This window comes from Nuphar pumila, chromosome 10 (genome assembly GCF_984573655.1).
Source record: "Nuphar pumila chromosome 10, dmNupPumi1.hap1.1, whole genome shotgun sequence".
NCBI classification, from domain to species: Eukaryota; Viridiplantae; Streptophyta; class Magnoliopsida; order Nymphaeales; family Nymphaeaceae; genus Nuphar; species Nuphar pumila.
In genome coordinates this window covers 103,499,259-103,518,670 of record NC_143258.1, presented here as the reverse complement: position 1 = coordinate 103,518,670, position 19,412 = coordinate 103,499,259, and the positions used below count along the sequence as shown (strand labels likewise).

The 19,412-nt window shown below is 37.9% G+C and overlaps 1 protein-coding gene and 1 pseudogene across 1 annotated transcript in view; one reads left to right on the top strand and one right to left on the bottom strand.

The window, feature by feature from the left end:
• Window positions 1–1,168: 1,168 nt before the first annotated feature.
• LOC149827704 (leucine-rich repeat extensin-like protein 6 pseudogene) lies at window positions 1,169–5,670 on the bottom strand (annotated as a pseudogene).
• Window positions 5,671–11,214: 5,544 nt separating this feature from the next.
• The window catches only part of LOC149827703 (Pseudouridine synthase family protein), a 44,439-nt gene continuing 36,241 nt past the window's right edge, over window positions 11,215–19,412 (top strand). The window contains exons 1-12 of the mRNA XM_090018558.1: window positions 11,215–11,417; window positions 12,317–12,395; window positions 12,486–12,710; window positions 12,864–13,102; window positions 14,219–14,291; window positions 15,654–15,710; window positions 15,939–16,018; window positions 16,127–16,189; window positions 16,938–17,025; window positions 17,152–17,255; window positions 17,392–17,494; window positions 19,197–19,270. Coding sequence (XP_089874684.1) covers window positions 11,215–11,417; window positions 12,317–12,395; window positions 12,486–12,710; window positions 12,864–13,102; window positions 14,219–14,291; window positions 15,654–15,710; window positions 15,939–16,018; window positions 16,127–16,189; window positions 16,938–17,025; window positions 17,152–17,255; window positions 17,392–17,494; window positions 19,197–19,270 — 1,388 coding nt within the window. The remainder of the gene's footprint in view (window positions 11,418–12,316; window positions 12,396–12,485; window positions 12,711–12,863; window positions 13,103–14,218; window positions 14,292–15,653; window positions 15,711–15,938; window positions 16,019–16,126; window positions 16,190–16,937; window positions 17,026–17,151; window positions 17,256–17,391; window positions 17,495–19,196; window positions 19,271–19,412) is intronic.

The window sequence follows — 19,412 nt, the reverse complement described above, 5'->3', positions numbered from 1 at the left end:
AGAGAGACAATTCTTGATATTCATACATGTAATTATATCTTAATGTAAGTTAATTATCTAATTATTTTATTTTAATTATGTTTATTACTAACTGTTTACATGCATAAACAGTTACAATCATTTTAGGAGAAAAAAGTGACGGTTGGGATGACCTCCCAATAGTCGTCCACATACAAAATATATGTTGAACCTTCTTTTTTGTGCAATATAAATTTAACTTCAACCTTTAAGACTTACCAAATTCCTATAACATTATTTTTCGGTGGATTTAATCATTTGATATGAAGAAGTTAGGGTGAAGATTGGAATATATAGGCCTTCATCATAGTGGCGGCTAGACTTTCTTTTCCCACTTAGGCCAGGCCATATCAGGCCAGATATCTGTCCCATTGTGAAGAAGGACAAAATAGTCAAAGCTTAGTTTTGGAGTATCATCTACCAAACTCTGGTAAAATTTCCCTGTTAATTACCTTGAATTGGAAGGAGCAGACAAAGAGGACTCGGAAGCAGACCAATAGTGCATACCCTAGTATGGCAAACATATTTCTAGAGAGAAGATTGGCTTATGCTCATGTTATAAACAGAATAAACCAAGATAGAGCATGTATCTAGCTTTATCCTGGATCATCCCATTTGTGAGACAACCACACTAAACAAATGCAACTTGAATGCATTGCTTAGGTAAATGGATCTAGGATATTTAGGCTGGTAGAGAGCATATTATCGGACTTTATCCCTTTATCTCGATAACTGGTGTAAATATAATACCTAAATCTGGATATTAAAAGCTAGCCAACTTCACGAATGATAAAGTTGGACTGTTGAACAATACTCATTTTTTTTGTCCAGTGCAAAACTCACAGGTTGTCAATGAAGTGTAGGTCCCAACACATGGACCAAGCCATACTCTTGAAGGTCCCACCTCGTGGACCAAGCCAAACTCTTGAGCCATCACAATGTACTAGCTAACGATTTTTAATATAAAATGTAAAAAAATGAAAATATTTATTTTTATAATATTCGGTCAAAATGCGGGTGCTACTACATGATCAACCAAGGAAACAAGCATAGAGTATTCTGATCCTTTTTTTATAAAGAGCGACCTCAGAGACATTTTGGACCTGGAACAGTCGGATCGGGCATACGGACCCAGCGCTTCAAAGCATCATTATTGAGGTGGTAGTGAGGGTGCCGGATTGCAGCTGATGGTGCTGCAGTATACCGGGACTGAGTGCTCAACGCACTCCACTGCTGAACGTTGTGTCGTTCGGTATGGGATGCAATTTTTCTCATCGGAGAAGCCCCACAGATTCAGGCAAACAGATGGCTCGCTATAGAAGTAATTGTACGAGTAAGTGAAATTTTTTAGCATCGGCAACTTGCAGATGCTCGCTGGAATCTCGCCAGAAAGTTTGTTATGGGCCACATTCAGCTGCTCCAGGCTCCTCATTCTTCCCATGCTATTAGGTAAGGGTCCGACAAACTGGTTGGATCCGATATCCAGAACTGTTAACTCCGTGAGATTCCCTACCTCTTGGAGAATGCAAACCGTGGAGTTGTGGAGCAGCAAGATCTCATTCAAAGTTGAGCCCATATTGCCTATGGACTAAAGCAGGAACCTCTTATGTTGTTGTTAGTAAATACCACTACGGAGACCGGCGAGTTCCCAAGGTTCTCCGGTATCGTCGACATGAAATTATTATTGTTTCCAAACAATGCATCTAATTTCATGTTGAAAAGCTGCTCCGAAAGTGTCCCATCAAACGAGTTGAACTGAATATCAAGGAACTTGAGTGATGGCAAAAGCATGACCACTGATGGAAAACTGCTAGAAAAAAGGTTGTTGCTCACATCAAGCTCAAATAGTAAGGTGAGGTTCTCAAAGGAACCAAATATGAATCCATTGAACCGGTTCGAGTTGATGTGGAAGAGTGCTAGGTCCGTCAACAGGCCTACTGTTTTCGGCAATGTCCCGCCGAGATCAAATCCATTGAGGTCTATCCCGGCGACAACTGTGGTGCTATTTTCTTTGGGGGACGGTGCACAAAAGACCCCGATGTAGTTACACACATTGTCGCCGACCCAGGTTGCCGTGATTGATGTTTTTCGGGTCAGAGTATATGGCAGATTTCCATGCTTGGAGTGCACCATGGACCTTCTGAAGCCTGGGATAATAAGGCACAACTAAAATGAGCCAAAGACACATAAAGAAGCAAGAAAGGAAGAAAGTGTGCCTGAATAGCATTTGGGCACAAAGGTATGGAAGCAACCTGGAACTTTTTGTTGAGCTTAAAAGAACAGACTTTGATCAGAACAAAAATATACAAGGAATGGCACCAAAGAGCAAAGAGATTGAGTAATTTATATTAAATTGTGCAAAGGGTTCTCCATCCATGCAAAGACAAAAAAGAGCAAATAAATCAAGTAATTTATATAAATTATGCAAAGGGCTCCATCCATGTAAAAACGAAACGTACACCCTATGCTTGTAGAGGTGAAATAGGTTTCACTATCCACGTACAAGAATGTAAAAAAAACTTATTTGTCTTCATCTATTTTAATTAAAAATGCAATTTTATATGAATGTGGTTTCTAGAAACCAAAGTTGGTGCAATAGATAAGTCATCCGGTTTCCAAATTCATGAGGAAATCGAATATTCTTGTATGTTTGAATGTCATCATATAGTAAAAAACGAGGACGAAAATTTGTGAAAAAATTTGTTTTATCATGAGAAACAAGTCCTACATGAATAGAAAATAGCCATAATGTTTTGAATGGTGTGGAAAAAAGTTTGTTGGAGCCAGGCTAGCCATTTGGGTCAAGGTTGAATGGACCACATCGGAGATTTAGATATATGGCAAATGAACCTAGGAATTTTTATCTTATTTTAATAATGACTCGAGAAGTTTATAGAGTAGTGATATTGTAGTGGAAAATGGCCACTACAAAGAAAAATACATCCATCATTTTTTGAGCCAGCCACCAGCTGGAAAATGGCCAGATTCGTGCTTCGGTAGGAAAATGACCAGTTTGTGTTGTGGGATTGTAGTGGTGGAAAGAGGAGTAGTGAGGGGTGGCATTAGGGATGGAGGAAGAAGGGCCATGATAAACCAGGTTTGGGTATGAAAAAAGACCCCACCATGTTTTTTCTCAAAAACCTGGGTTTGCGAATGTCTTCCAATCATAGTGACAAACGTTTTTATCAACAATTTCTCATTTTTCAAAAACTCGCAAGAAATTGAAAAAAAATCCATAAATCTCGCATTTTTTTCGGCAAAATCTCAGCAATAAAAATTAAATTAAAAAATCTAAAAATGAGTTTTTATAAGAAAATATTAATAAAATGTATTAATATCGCATTTAAATCACGATAAATAGCTGTTTAAAACATATATATCACATTTAAATCACGATATTTATGTTTTTTCATAAATATCATGATATTTTGAAAATCATGTGAGAAATTGCCGTTTTAAACTTTCAGGCAATTTCTCATGATATTATCACGAGATTTTCATAAATCTAGCGATATTTGTCACTATGCTTCCGATCATTCAAAAACTAAGTTTTGGAGGTAAAAACCTTGTTGAGGACTAAAACTTGGTTTGTAACCAGGTTTTGAGCATCATACATACGAGCCCTAAATTTCTACTTTTTGTATGATGAGATTTGAAGGTCACATATGGGCTTAATGACCTTTTTTAGTGCAACCACTTAGTTATTTTGTCAACTTTGCATGCTTTTTTTTGGCTAGTTGGTTAATCCTTAAAAACGTTTACTAAAAAGATTGTTTTGAAGGCAAGCTATGAATACTTCTTCTTTTTTAGGATTTTTTGCAAAAGAATCCATACATTTTGCCATCATGCAAAATATTCTTGCTTTATATGACCTTGGTGCAAAGAGGACTTTTTTGTTAAAAAAGTGTTAAATTAACTTTGATTACACAATAATCATGGTTTGAGGGCCATATAAAATGTCTAATCTAACCCATGAACTAACATCAACATAACTTATTAATGTTTGGCATAAAGGTCTTTTAATGATGGCAAAATGGTCATTCGTATCATCCTATGAGTATTCAATTGTTGTCTTTAGAAAGTAAAGATAGCTTTGCAAAGGTTAAGCAAAAAGGAGGGATTGATTTGCAAAATTGCAAGAGGGAAGAATGATTTTACAAATATCTGTCCTATACCATATTTTTAAATAAAGCTTTTAAAGTTACCTTACTATAATAAATGATAAAATGAGCCTATTGTCGAAATACTTTACAAATTGTTGTGAGCAATGCTTTGTACCAAATGCAGAATCTGCTGCACATCTTGACTTTTATGCACTTGTATTGGTTGTTTATCCATAAAATGGGTTCCATATTTTGGTTTTGTTCATAGAAGGGTCCAAACTAGGATCAAGGGTGGAAATCTCCGCTAGCATTGGCCAGTAGCAAGGTCCTTCATGTTTTTTTTTTATATTTACATGAAGAAACCACTCCTAGGATCAGAGACCTGGTCGTGCTAACTCTGCTTGCTATACTTACAACATAAAACTATTAAGAAAAAAGGTGCTTTCTCACAAATGTAAATCAATAGAAGCAATATAATTATAGCAACAGGAAATAAAGAGGCACACAAGATTTACATGGTTCTCTCAAACAGAGGTACGTCCACGGTGATCATAAGATCAGTGCCTTCCACTATTATCGACCAGAGATTACAAATACCAAAAGGCATAAGCCTTACAAACACACTAAGGTGTAGATTAAAACAAACAAGAGGAAAGACCTCACCTGAATGTTTTGAAGAACCAGTCACACTGAAGCAGTACATAGTACGAAATGAAGAGAACCGTGCTGCTGGCCAAATGTCTCTGATGTTCCTAACTGGACGTTCTCACAACACTGCTACTCCAAAAAACACTCATGACTTCAAATAAAAAATGATGAGGTGTAATAAATGAGGGTAGCCAAACAGACATGTGATACCCAGCTGAAATATCACCTTCAAAATCTGCTTTACAGCAAAAGCTACCTTGAGATAAACAAAAAAGAATGCTCTTGAAACTCCACCACATAAAGGCAATATGTTGTACCAATGAGCATTAATTAAAAAAGCTCAATATAGCAAAATGTAGGTCCCATAAATTGAGGAAAACCCAATAATTCTCCCCCTCCCGACTTATGTGGAGGCTTCAACCATTCCTGCCAAGAGTCGACACTTCTCATGCTTGTCCTTAGGCAATGTCTTAGTCATCATATTTGAAGTATTATCATTAGTGTGAACTTTCTCAAGTTGTAACAATTTATCATTCAAGACATCACGAATCAAATGATATCTAACATCAATATGTTTCGATCTTGAATGAAATGATGTATTCTTGCTCAAGTGAATTGCACTTTGACTATCACAATGAAGAACATACCTTTCTTGTTTTAAGTCCAACTCTTATAAGAATTTCTTCAGCAATAGTAATTCCTTGCTTGCTTCTATGATGGCGATGAACTCAACTTCTGTAGTGGAAAGAGCTACACATTTTTATAATCTTGATTGGCATGCAACTGCTCCCCCTGCAAAGGTAATTAAATATCTAGAAGTAGATTTTCTACTATCGACATCACCAGCCATATCAGAATCTCTGAACCCATCAAGAATATGCTCACTTTTATCTGTTATCATCACTTACTCATTTGAAGAGTATTTTCTAGATGGTTGTTTCTCTCTTGTAGATCTCCTCAATGGTGACTGTAGAGGGGGCTCTTAGGGTGACTGCTCCCCCTCATTCGCTGGTTCAACATTTCCTTCTTCTACATTATCATGAGATGCTTGCATCTCCTCAATGATATCATGAACAACAGGTGAATCAAGAGGATCTAAGTCAACAAGATCTCCAGTGCTAGACTCAGTTGTCTCAAGCTTGTCAATGTCTTCGATTGTTTGATCTTCCAAAAAAACAATATTTCGGCTTCTAACAAACTTTTTATCAATTGGATCATACAATCTGTAGCCAAATTCTTCATGCCCATAGCCAAGAAATATGCATTGCTTTGCTTTTAGATCAAGCTTGGATCTCTCATCCTTTGGAATATGAACAAAGGCTCTACAGCCGAATATTCTCAAGTGATCATAGGAGACTTCTTTCCTTGTCCAAACTTTCTCTGAAACATCATCATTCGATGGAATAGAAGGAGATAAATTAATAAGATCAACTGATGTCATCATTGCCTCACCCCAAAAGGATCTTGGCAATTTAGAATGTGACAGCAAACGTCTAACTCCCTCAAGAATGATGTGATTCATTCTCTCTGCAACCTCATTCTGTTGATGTGTCTTTTTTACAGTCTTTTCATGCATGATGCCATGATTGATGCAATATTGATCAAATAACCTAATGTATTCACCACCATTATCCGAGCGAACACATTTCAACTGTCTACCAGTTTTTCTTTCAACCATGACTTGAAATTGCTTAAATATATCTAGAACTTAATCTTTAGTTTTCAGGGTATAAGCCCAAACTTTTCTAAAATGATCATCAATAAAAGTAACAAAATATGGTGCACCACCAAGTGTCTTAACCTTTAACGGACCACATACATTAGAATGTATCAAATCTAGAACATGAGATTTTTTAAATGCAATATTTCTACGGAATGATACTCTATTTTATTTATCATGAAAATAATGAACACATGTTTTCAAAGATGTACATTTTATCCCCGCTAGAAGCTCTTTCTTGAACAAAACTTGCAATCATTTTTCACTCATATGCCTAAGCCTTCTATGTCATAAATTGATGGATGAGTCATTCTCCACAACATTCACAATACACTTGCAAATCTTTGCTTGCATAGTGTAAAGAGAACAAGTCTTCTTTCCTTTTGCTAACACCAGAGAACCTTTGGATAGCTTCCACCTTTCATCACTGAAATTGTTTTTGTAACCTTCATTATCCAAGTTTCCAACAAAGATTAAATTTAGTCGAATATCCGGTACATGCCTAACATCTTTAAACAATAATTTGCAGCCAATATTTGTTTCCAAGTAAATGTCACATATATCGATAATTTTTGGCACATCTTTATTTCCCATTCGAACATTCCCGAAATCACCTTATGAGTAAGAAGTAAAGAAATCAGTCCACGAGGTAACATGAAATGAAGCTCCAAACTTAACTACCCAATCTGTCTCTTATCCAATCAAATTAATGCTAGTATCATCACAGATAATCATGAGTTCACCATCTGTGACTGCAGGTGTATCATTTTGCTTTTTCTCTAAATTTTCCTCTTTGTTCTGCTCTTTGAACTTGACTTTTCTGCACTTCCGTTTCATGTGCCCTTTCTTGTAACAATAATAATACTCGATATCTTTCTTTGAACTGGAGCTTGAACGGCCTCTAGATTTGTCACAATTGTGCGGATCCCTACTCTTACTCCTACCTCTCTCTCAATTTTCCATCACAAGAGCCTCAGAGTGAGAAGAACCTGATAATTTTCTTCTTGTCTCTTCATTTAACAGACTGCTGGTAACTTGGCTCATAGTTATCATTCCATTAGGTGGAGTTACTAATAGTGACCACCAAGGTTTCCCAGTTTTCAGGAAGTAAACTAAGAAGTAACAAAGCTTGCAACTCATCATCAAAGGTAATTTTCATGGTGACCAATTGATTCGCAATACTCTTGATCTCATTCAAATGTTCTGCAATAGAAGTGCCTTCTTTATATTTAAGATTCACAAACTTTCGAAATAGGAAAGCTTTGTTTACTGTCGTCTTTCTATCATAAAGACTCCAATTTGGTCCAAAGACCATGTGCTGATTTTTCAGTAGAGACATGATGAAAAATACTATTATCAATCCATTGTCGAATGAAATTGACAACTTTTCGGTCTAGCTTTTTTCACTCGTCCTCTTTCATTTCTTTTGGTTTGCCGTTATCACCCTCTATGGGTCCATCCAAATCTTTACAAACCAAAAGATCTTCCATTTTTGTTTTCGAAGTTATCCAATTTGTGTCATTCAAACTAATCATACGACCAATGTTGCTTTTCATAATTTCACACACAAAATACAACGAATCGAAACTAGATTAGCCTGACTTTGATACCAGATGTTGAGAAAAAAGGAGTTTTCTCCCAAGTGTAAATCAATAGAAACAATATAAATATAACAACAGGAAATAAAGAGGCGCACAAGATTTACGTGGTTCTCTCAAACTGAGGTACGTCCATGATGACCGTAAGGTCAGTTCCTTCCACTATTATCAATCAGAGATTACAAATACCAAAAGGCATAAGCCTTGCAAACACACTAAGATGTAGAGTAAAACAAACAAGAGGAATGACCTCACCCGAATGTTCTGAAGAACCAGTCACACTAAAGCAGTACACAGTACAAAATGGAGAGAACCCTACTGCTGGTCGAATGTCTCTGGTGTTCCTAACCGAACGTTCTCACAACACTGCTACTCCAAAAAACACTCATGACTTCAAATAAAAAAATGAATAGGTGTAATAAATAAGGGTAGCCAAAGAGACATGCGATACCCATCTGAAACATCACCTTCAAAATTTGCTTTACAACAAAAGCTACCTTGAGATAAACAAAAAAGAACGCTCTTGAAACTCTACCAAATAAAGGCAATATGCTCTACCAATGAGCATTAATTAACAAAGCTCAATATAGCAAAAGGTGGGTCCCACAAAAGAAGGGAAACCCAACAAAAACTCCATGAGCTTACCCCTTGACCTCATAGAGTCGCCACTCTTTGGCTTGCACAAGGGTGACACCCATGGGGTTTGAAATTAGACCACCTGCCTAGCAGCTTAGGTCCCATCCCACTACGTCACACCCCTTTGGGGCTAGGGTTCCCTTCATGTTACTAACACAATTCCAACTGTTTAGAATTAGGGGTGATAGTGAACATATCACTAAATTGACAAGACATTACAAATTCAAAGCCCACAGAGGCATCCTTGCCACAAGGTTGAAGCTGGGTGTACTCTCAATAGACGGAGAAAATAAAGGGTTTTACCCACAGTAAGCCTGGCAGTATAAGGTTGATAATTGAAGAGTTAGGCAAAAAACTATTTAAGGTTTATACAGTTAATGATATACAAAAATAAACTTAATTCCTTGCATTATTCTCTCTCACTTAGTTACAGGAAGAAACCCAAAGTCTGGTGGCAGGGAGATCATAGATCGACTCTCCAAAAGGAAAAACTCTGTGGCTAGGACCCTCGCCCAGAGGGCCTAAAAACTGATCATCGGCTTGCACAAGAGGCTATGGCGCCCTCAACCGCCCTTATTCGTATGACAGTCTCAACTCAACCCCACTACTCCAGCCCCCTCAGGTCTAATAATATTCTCAATATAACTGGACCATGAGGAGCTGCATCGGTTGAGTTACACTGTGAGTCCCCTTTTCTTGGGCTAATAAGAGGTGTCAACCGGTCAAATATGACCCAGTCCCAACCCATACCAGATCCAGTAGGGTGAGAGTTTGATAACAAAGGAGCGGATCCAATTAACTATTTGGGTCAGAAATGTGGGTCCGGTTAGCATATGGTTTATGAAAATTCACACCAAACCCAGATTCAACACATGTTTTAATTAAGATCTGCAAGTTGTCAGTGTAAAAGACAAAAAAAAAGGGCATGGTCCAGGTCTGGTTCAGGTAATCCTTATTGGACCTAGACATGTTTTATCCTATGACAGATCCAGTCAGACCTTATATACAGTAGCAGCACCTCTTTAATGGATCCAGATGCAGATCCATCCCTTTCTGGCGGATGTCCAACTAATTGACACCCCTAATAATATCTTGAGTCCTTGATTAAGGCGTCTCTACTTACCTGATCAAGCACATATAATATCGAGCCCACAAAACCCACCTGCATACCAAGCCAAGTCATTTAGCAGCCTAATAGAAGTTTAGCAATGTTGGTTAATTAAGATCCAAAACCCACCCGGACTCAGAAACAAAATGGATATTTCCCATACATGTTCCGAATCTGCATTTACCGGAGCGTCATCGATGCCAAGACGTTCTAAAATCTCAACCAGCTTGCGAACCAACCAGACCCAACCGGACTTGATTCAAAGAACTTAGACTACTTAGCATGCTAAGATTAACCCTGCCCAAAACCCACTAAATTAATGCCAGTTGAGCCCGTGTTACAATCTAGATCACCGGATATAATAAGCTCGAGCCAACCCAAAATGGGCCCAGAAAATGAAGGCCCCATAGACAACCTTATTCAACTTAATCGAGCTTAAACAACAATACAGACCATTCAGAACTCTAGGAGTGTCAACGGGTTGGGTCTTACCATTCCAGACACAATGCTGTTGCAATAGTATCAGGGTCTGGATCTAGTAGGCCCAATCAGATCAGACCCATAATGTCTGAATAGTAGATGAACCTGAGAACCATTTGAAAGTTTATAAACCATACAGGAATCCAAACCAGGAGCTGATTTAAGATCCAGTAATCGGAAGTAAAATATCAAATATTGAAAGTTTTAGCAAGTCCGGTTCTTAATATCTAGTTCCAAATGGATTCTGGTACTGTTTGAGCCAGGTCCGGTCAAATCTAAATCTGGATCCATGACTCATGGCTGTCAACGAGTCTGAACCACATGGGTCCAGCAGACAGGGTTTAGGCAGAACAAGATCCTGCTCTGGGCACAGATCTAAGCATCAGACCTTGTAAAATCTTGTTTGAAGTCACTGGAATATGAAAACTACCATGTGAAAACTGCTCTGGGCACAGGTCCGGTCAAAGCTTGTTTTATATTTTTACACAATGGTTTATGGATCTTAATCGGATTCTGGTCACACCAGTGTTTGGGGCCACAAGTATAAACCAGACATAGCTCCACATGCTATTTGGATCTTTCAGTCCAACCTGATTAACTAATCAGACCCCATGCCACATGGACACGAGACATGCCTTTTCTGTGCAACTGTGTATGAAGAATAGTATACAAGAAGACACGACACAAGGGCACGTTGACGCGTCCCTGTGACCTAGATTCAAACCTGTTCCGTTAAGGCATGAACCTGGATCCTATTGGATCCGATCTGGGTCGGAATCAAGTCATAACATCACATTAATATATCGATAAAAACTACGATATTTTTAAAGATAATGCGTTATTTTTGTAATATCGCGATATTTAGGGTGAGAAGGTCAGAGGGAGAGAGAGGTCTCTTTAAACATGTACGGAGGCAGACTCCTGAGCCTCCCTCGCTCCTTCCCGCGCCCTCCCGACCCTCGCTCCCCCCTCGCCGCTCCGTCCATACTCCGGCGCCTTTTCCGGCCGCAACAATCGGATTCCATGAGCCAAACGGAGGAATCCGACGTCGGGATCTTCTGCTTCGCCTCTTCGCTGCCCGGATTCCGCGGCGTCCTCAAGCAAAGGTTTTTCCTCGGTTCAATTTTCCCTCCTCTTTTTTCCCCTCTCTTCCCCTTGCATTTGAATTCCTCGATCTGGGCGGAACCCTAACCAATCTTCCTTTGTTTCCCAAAACCCCATTTTGGAAACAGTAATCACGCGTGGTTTATTGGAACTCGGTTGATAGATATCGTTATTTTGTGCGGTGAATGCTGCGAAACAGATCGCTATTGGATTAATGGAAACGATATGTTGCTTCGTGTCGAATATTCAAACATTGTTTTCTATCGTCTGCATCGGTTTCGCTGTTTTGATTGTCTTGCGGTTTGGACGTGTAATTTTCGCTGCTTGTGTTGTATTATTCAGCGAGAGTCATGCTTTTTTTGGCGATTTAGTTTTAGTTTTAGAATTTTGATACCAAAAGATAGCAGTATGTTGCTTCCACCATGTTCAAGTGGGTATGGATATTCGCATTTCACGTCCAAAACATTAGCATTTGTGTGTGCTTATGTGTGGAGGGTCAACTATTAGAGCAATTAACGTGATAAAATCTCATGAGAAATATAAATTTGGGTTAGCATTACTTGTTGCAAAATGCGCATGCCAGCAAAAATGATGGGACCTTTTTCTCCAACATGACTACTCAGTGATGACAAATTTGAGGTGCTAGAGCACTGCAAGCTGCTACTGGAATCGGATGGGGTCCTTTGTGTATTCCTTCCAGAATGGTAATGCTTTCTTATAAGCATAGAAGAATTTCTTAGAAAGAAGTAACAAATGTGTTTTCGTCCACCAGTGTAACCTAATTCGGAATGTTTATAGCATCTGTTCACCACGGGTTTGTGTATTCAGACCACTGAAAGTTTGTAATCTATCAATTCATTTGCGTCCATAGATCCAAAGGAGACTTTTTTTTTATTTGCAGATATTCGGACTTCATTGTGAATGAAGTAGACCGAAATGGTGTTGTGGTTCGTCTGACGTGCTGTGATGCCCCCTTTGAAGTAAGAAATTATTTTCTTTCATGGAGTTCTCTTTGTGGTATGCCTTCAAAAGAACTGCATGCTGATGAAATCCTCCATGTGCTTTACCAGAATATAGATGTAAACAATTGCACACCCAGCTTGGCGAATGAGGAAAACAAGCTATGTGATAAAACTGATGTGTCCTATGCTGCTGAAGTAGAATCATTTAAATCCCTTTGTGGTGTTACTGATGCTGAAACTTTGAAAAACTTTCTCGATCAAATCAATTCAGGTCCAACAGAAAATTTATCTCCAATACTACTGTCCCCAGATTCTGACAAGATTCATAGAACTGTAAGTGCGATTTGGTTTCTTATTGATATGTATCTATTGAAAAATTGTTTACCGTGCACCTAACCATCTAAAGAATTTTGTGGCATTCTTGGTAGTTATTTTTCTTTTAAATCTAACTGAAGCTTTAATCTGTCTTGGTGAGTATGATTTCAGGAAGTTCATAATTTCTTTAAGAAAAATTTCAAATCTCTTATCACGGATACTGTTGAAGGCCCAGATGCTCTTTCAAAATGTGTTCGTGTGAGATTTCCTGTGCCTAAACAGCATGAAAGCGGGAGAAAGGCTAAAAAGCAAAAAATTTCCATTGGCAACTGCCTTGAAGGGGAAACATTGCAGCCTTTTGATAGCAGGGGTGCAAAGAACTGGCCTGAAGATATTGGGAAGTTCCTGAGGTAAAATGTTCTGTTATTCTTTAACGCGAAGTCTCACAAGAGTGTGAACTTTGAACTTGTAAACATGGTAGCCAGAATTTTCAGTATTTTGGTCAATTTAGTGGAGGTTCCTTGTAACCATAGCACTTAAAAATTTGTCCCAGCTTGAGCTTTTCTTAGCATTTTATGAAACAATGGCTTCTATTGTTTGGCCGGAAAGGATATAAACTATTTATGTAATCTCGTTCTGCACCTTTCTTCAACTTTAGAAATGTTTAGTATTTTCTGGGATCTGCTCACTCCATCATGCTGAATTTCCTCTTCCTGTTCTATGAATTCTTTAATTTCTTGAGGATAATTCTCATGTCACATTACATATTTTTTCCACATTTTCTTTAAGTGTTGTTTTGCAAGTTATTTTAGGTCTTTTTAAAAGGTTGAGATACATTGAAAAAATAGTGGGGTTAGCTTTTTGGTGTTGGGTTTAGAAGTTATTGCAACTTGTATGAAATTTTATGTAATCTGGATGTAACACCCAATAATATTGAAATCATAACTTTGTTTCTCTTAGAGAACTTTTCTACTTATTTCTGCAAATAGATATGCAACACTTATAGCCAAAATTAGATCATGGATTTTATTGTTCAACTTAGCCACATGTCAGCATTATTTGCGTGTGCAATCCTAAAAAACTTTTGTTGCCTCTGTTGATGAACAGATCCTGACATAGGTAAAATATTGCATCTTAATCCTAGAAATTGTTCTTTTCCATTTTAGTGCATCTTTGTTTGTATATAAACGGGGATTAGGTTAACAATTTTCTTTGCCTCATGGATGTTCTTTGTACTTTGGCCACCTGATCTTACTAATATTAAAAAGTTAGTTGAAGGAACAATTTTTAGAGTTAGATTTAGCAACGCATAAACACTAGCTGTGGAACCATAAAAATGTGCAGATATGTTGTTCAAATGGTATCTGTTTCGACTGAGGCATTCATGGTGAATTTTTTTTATTTAAAAACATAGCATATATAGAGTATGCTTGCTTGCTGCAAATTAACAAATTTATTTCTGTTTATTTTTTAAAATTTACTCAATTTTAGATTCTTCTGTACTTGTTCCATTCTTTGTCCTTTAGCTTTCATCTATACAAGGAGAACAAGAGCACTCAAGAGGCACTATCAGTGATAGGAAAGATGCTAGGCATCCAGGTATAGTCTTTATTGGTGTTGACATACCACGTTGTTACAATTTACCTTGTAATAACAATGCAAACATAGCCTGGAATGATAATTGATTGTTTTCAGTTCTACATAATGAAAGATTGCTTACCTGAGAAAAACAAAATCAGCTGCGTCATGCACATATTTCATTGCAAAAGTTAACTCATGTTACATTTTTCTGATCTATTAGTGCTGGAACTATGAATGTGAATAGAGAAAATTTGCCATAGCTGACATGGCCCAGGCATGTCTGCAGCACCATTGATTGATAGTCAGTCACCTGATCACTGATTCTTTTTGAGGAAAAAAAGAACTGGATGATGTGAACCCTTTTCTTGATCAATAAAAAACAAACTTTGATTCATGGCTTTGATACTAAGGGCACGTTTCCTTTGGTCACAGGTGGGATGAGTCATCACACTTGAGAAATTTGGCCATGGGGTCGGTCTTATGACCAACTTTCTCAAGTTTCAATGGAGGAGCATTCTCAAGTGAGAATCACAATCACAACTTGCACTTTCTCATGCTTGTAAAAGCCTGAGAAAGTGCTGTGATTGTGATTTTCATTCTCAGGATCTTTAGAAAATCTAATTTTTACAGGTGCCCGATGAAAAGTGTACATTTACCATCTGAGCCTCTAAAGTCTAAATGCAATTAAAAGACAGACATGCATCACCAAGTGTCAAGAGATGGAAGTTCCTTGTGTATTACATGTAGCAAAATGTTCCTACTGATAGTATGCACTAAAAGTGCTGTGCATTAAGACATTTGGGAATTCAGAAAATCCTTTTCCTTGGTCATTTCCTGTATCATAGGTGCTTTTTGGTACTTTGCAATAATACTGATATCTCAGGGAAGGGATTGCTGAACCTGTATGATAATGTCATGATGAATGGGTTTTATGTAACTTTGAATGCTCTTAACTAGGATGATGTGGAGGTTGGTCATGCAGTTTTTGCCATTCAAGCATGACTTTGTATCTTAGATCTCATAGAGGAACTTGAAGTGAGGGTGTTGTCTACTTTTCTTCATTCTAAGGCTTGCAAGAACTTTGACAAGAAGGCCTCATTAAGTCAATGATGATATTTAGTCATGGCTGACATTACCGGCTAGAGATTCTTAATTTTCTTGTCATTTCTATTATATATGTGACCATAATATGTAATGGTTCTTGTTTTTATGGGAAGTTGCTAGAGATTCAGTTTTTTTGGGCTAAATTGTTTTCTTTATCATTTTTCAAAGAACATTATTTCACATCAAGAAATATACAGTTTAAAGCAAATGGAATTGGCACATATTACCAATCATGCCATTTAGAGGACATGTTCATCCTCTTTTATTTCTTTGCAGCAAAGGTCATTTGGTTTTGCTGGAACAAAAGACAAACGGGCTATCACAACTCAAAAGGTGTGGTATTCTTTGCAGTTTACTGATCTGTTATCTCATTGCCATCATGCCAACCGCTATTGAGTTAGGTTTTCCATTTTCATGTGTCTTTCTTGTATTTGTGAAGTCACTCAGAAAAAATAAAAATAAAATAAAATCACACTATTGATAAGCTAAAGGAGTAACTTTGATGTGTGATCTCTATGTGGTTGCTTTTTAGTCTTGATGTGTGGTGCTATCGGTTTATAGGTGACTGTTTTCAAGCAACATGCAAAGAGATTGGCTTCTCTCAATGACCGGTTAATTGGTATAAAAGTAGGAGACTTTCGGTGAGATAGGAATTTCTTTGTATAATGTACCCATCATGTTCATTTGATTTTATTTTTCCTAAAGTTATTCTGTTTATCAATAATACTGTAATTCCTTTTTTCTTTTAGATATGTGGAAGAAGAACTAGTTCTTGGACAGCTTTCAGGTAACCACTTCAGTATCACATTGAGGTAATATATGTTTTCTTCTTCTTCTTTGCTAATTACTATGGACTTTGTTTCAAAAAGTATGGAGAAATTGATGGAGATGTAAATCATAGGATAAAGGTTGGGTGGATGAAATGGAAGAGTGCAACTGGAGTGTTGTGCGATCGTAGAATGCCATTGCGGTTGAAGGGAAAGTTTTATAGGACGACTATTAGGCCCACTTTACTATATGGTACGGAATGTTGGGCTGCCAAGAGACATCATATTCAAAAAATGAGTGTAGCTGAGATGCGTATGCTGAGATGGATGTGTGGAAATACAATAAAAGATAAGATTCGGAACGAGGAGATACGTAAGAAGGTAGGCGTTGCACCCATTGAAAATAAGATGAGAGAGAATCGTTTACGGTGGTTTGGACATATTCGACGAAGGCCTAATGATGCTCCAGTTAGAAGGATGGAGAAATGGGAAAATATATTAGTTAAAAGAGGTCGGGGTAGGCCTAGGAAGACATGGATGGTGGTGATAGGAAAGGATATGAATGCTTTGAACCTCACCGAGGACATGGCATTGGATAGAAATGAATGGAGGAGAAGGATTCATGTGGAAGACCCAGAATGATTTTCTTTGTTGGTTCATATCGCCGACCCCAATTGTTTTGGGATGAAGGCGTAGTTGTTGTTGTTGTTGTTGTTTGTTTCAAAAAGTTCCCATTCATTTTAATAATTGTTGTTTGTGTTGCAATCACTGATTGATTAAAATATGTTCTTAGAGGAGTTGAATCAGACTCACTGGAAGTTATAAAAGCAGCTGCGGATGACCTTGGTAGGAATGGGTTTATCAACTATTTTGGCTTGCAGGTATCCTAATCTTTTCTCTCTGCTTTAGACATGTTCCAGTTGTTAAGCTTGCAGAGATCCAACTTTTATGATCTGATATGTTGTCACAAGGGGATTGATTTTAATCAGTCATGAAACAAATTTCAGCGTTTTGGCAGTGGTTCAGTGCCAACTCATCTCATTGGTGCCTCATTGCTTCGTGGAGAGTGGAAAGCTGCTGTAGATTTGATTCTTGATCCAAGGGATGGGGATATCCTTTGAGTTGTTTTTGATTTCTTTGCAAGTTATCATGATTTTGTGATTTGAAGTTCCCAAGTAATACTGCAGTCCTAGTTCGTTGTGGAACCAGTGAATTGCTTATAGTTGAGACTTAATTATCAGTAAACAGCGTGTTGCAGTCAAGGAGGCTCGTGAATATTACAGGGAAAGTGGCGATGTGGTGGGCACATTAAGGCGTTTGCCACGTCATATGGCTGCTGAAAGAGCAATTGTAACTCTCTTATTTCTTGTTATCAATGTGTATACCTTTCTTTAGTCCTTTTTTTTTCCTGGTTGAAATGATACATCTGCTTTAGAGATGATTTTGATGTTGTTAATTGGAAGCCCATAGCTTTCTGTTTTACTTAAAATAATTCTTAGCATATTATATTATAATACTGTGCCTTGTATGATATTAGTAGGATTGGGAATTTCTGGGTTTGTGTTTTTCTTGTATGTTGAATCACTAGTATATCTTAATGAAGTTACTCCTTTAATTATTTATGTAGGGTTTTTACCTAAGGTCTCTCTTCTTGCCATATATCACTCTATGGTCTTACTGCCACATGTCCTTGGCTGAAATGATTGTAACCCAGAAATTTAGGTTTATACAACCATAGCCATACCAGTTACACCCTTAGGCCACAAAGCCTGTTTTTGGATTAAGTTCAGCATAGCACATAATGCAACCTCAATGTAATGAGAATTCATGTGGTAAGTGGCATTCACACATTTAGATAAACTTCTTGAGTTCTGAGCAAAGGAAAAGAAGATGGGCTCTGGCATTATGGTGTTCCCTGTTGGCCCCACCTATTTTAAGAAAGTTTTTTCTGGCCCATTTTCTGTATGAGATGGCTAAGTTTAGGTTGTTAAGCTGAAGGCTCATCCCTGTCCAGGTTAAGGCTGCACTTGTGTCCAACATTTGGACCTGGGGAGCTGGCATGTGCCTGATATTTAGTCCTGTTTGATTCACAGGCCACTGTGGAGGCCTTGGCATGGTCCCTCATTATAGCACATGATAACATTGATAAGGCTTCAAGACCAAGTATTTTATGGTTTTTACCACATATTTCTATGTAGGGGTGCACACTAGTAGTGCTCGAGCTGAGCTTAGGCTCAAAAAGCTCGGCTCGAATCTAGCTGAGCTTGAAAGGCTGTATACAAATTTGGCTTGAGCTCGAGCCTGGCTCAGCTCGGCTCGAGCCACACTAACTTATATTGAAAAAAGAAATTAATTGTGGAGAGGGCGGGATTTGAACCCAAGACCTCACACATACACAACAAACACGCCACCCACTTAGCTAAAAGCGAGTTTTATGATTATTAACCAACCAAAATACTACATATCCTAAAAGTTCCAAATATGTCTCTATTAGCCGAGCTTAATCAAGCATTCAAGCTCGAACGTCTTTTCAAGCTCGGCTTGTTTAATTACTCAGACAAGTCCGAGTCAGGTTTAAACGAGTCGAGCTCGAGCTAGCTCGGCTCATTGTGCAGCCCTATTTCTATGGATGTTTATGGTGAGGTAGTAATTATATGTCACATAAATAGAATGCACTTAAAGGGTTATGGGACACAACCCGGACACATTTGGTATGACACAGGAGCTTGTAGAACTGGGACACAGGGCATGGCTGTAATAAGGTATAACTAATAACTATACATACATACATGCATGCATGCATACATACATACATACATATGCACATATGTATATGTGCATGTGTGTAGGTATTTATGTACATATATATATGTATGTATGTGTATATGATTCACAACATCTTGCTCTTTTCTTTTGCTTCCAATGGCTGATAAACGTTTTTAGTTTGTGGGAGTTGAGAAGAATGAAACTAATCTCAGGTTTTATTTTTCCTTATCTATGTGTTTGTTATAAGTTGTAATGCATCCTTTTTCTTAATCTGTTTGTGATACAGCTCCAAGCTCTAAACAAATGCTCCGGTAACTACCTGCAGGCGCTAAAGGCCATTCCCAGGACTTTGAGAATGATGTAAGCTATCATCCTTGCTGAATCCTTGTCTATCGGAACAGACATTGTTAGAGCTCTCAGCTCATTCAATTCCATCATGCTCATTAAACAAAAATCCTGTGTATGAATACATGTAAATAATTGGTTGTGTGATTAAAATATA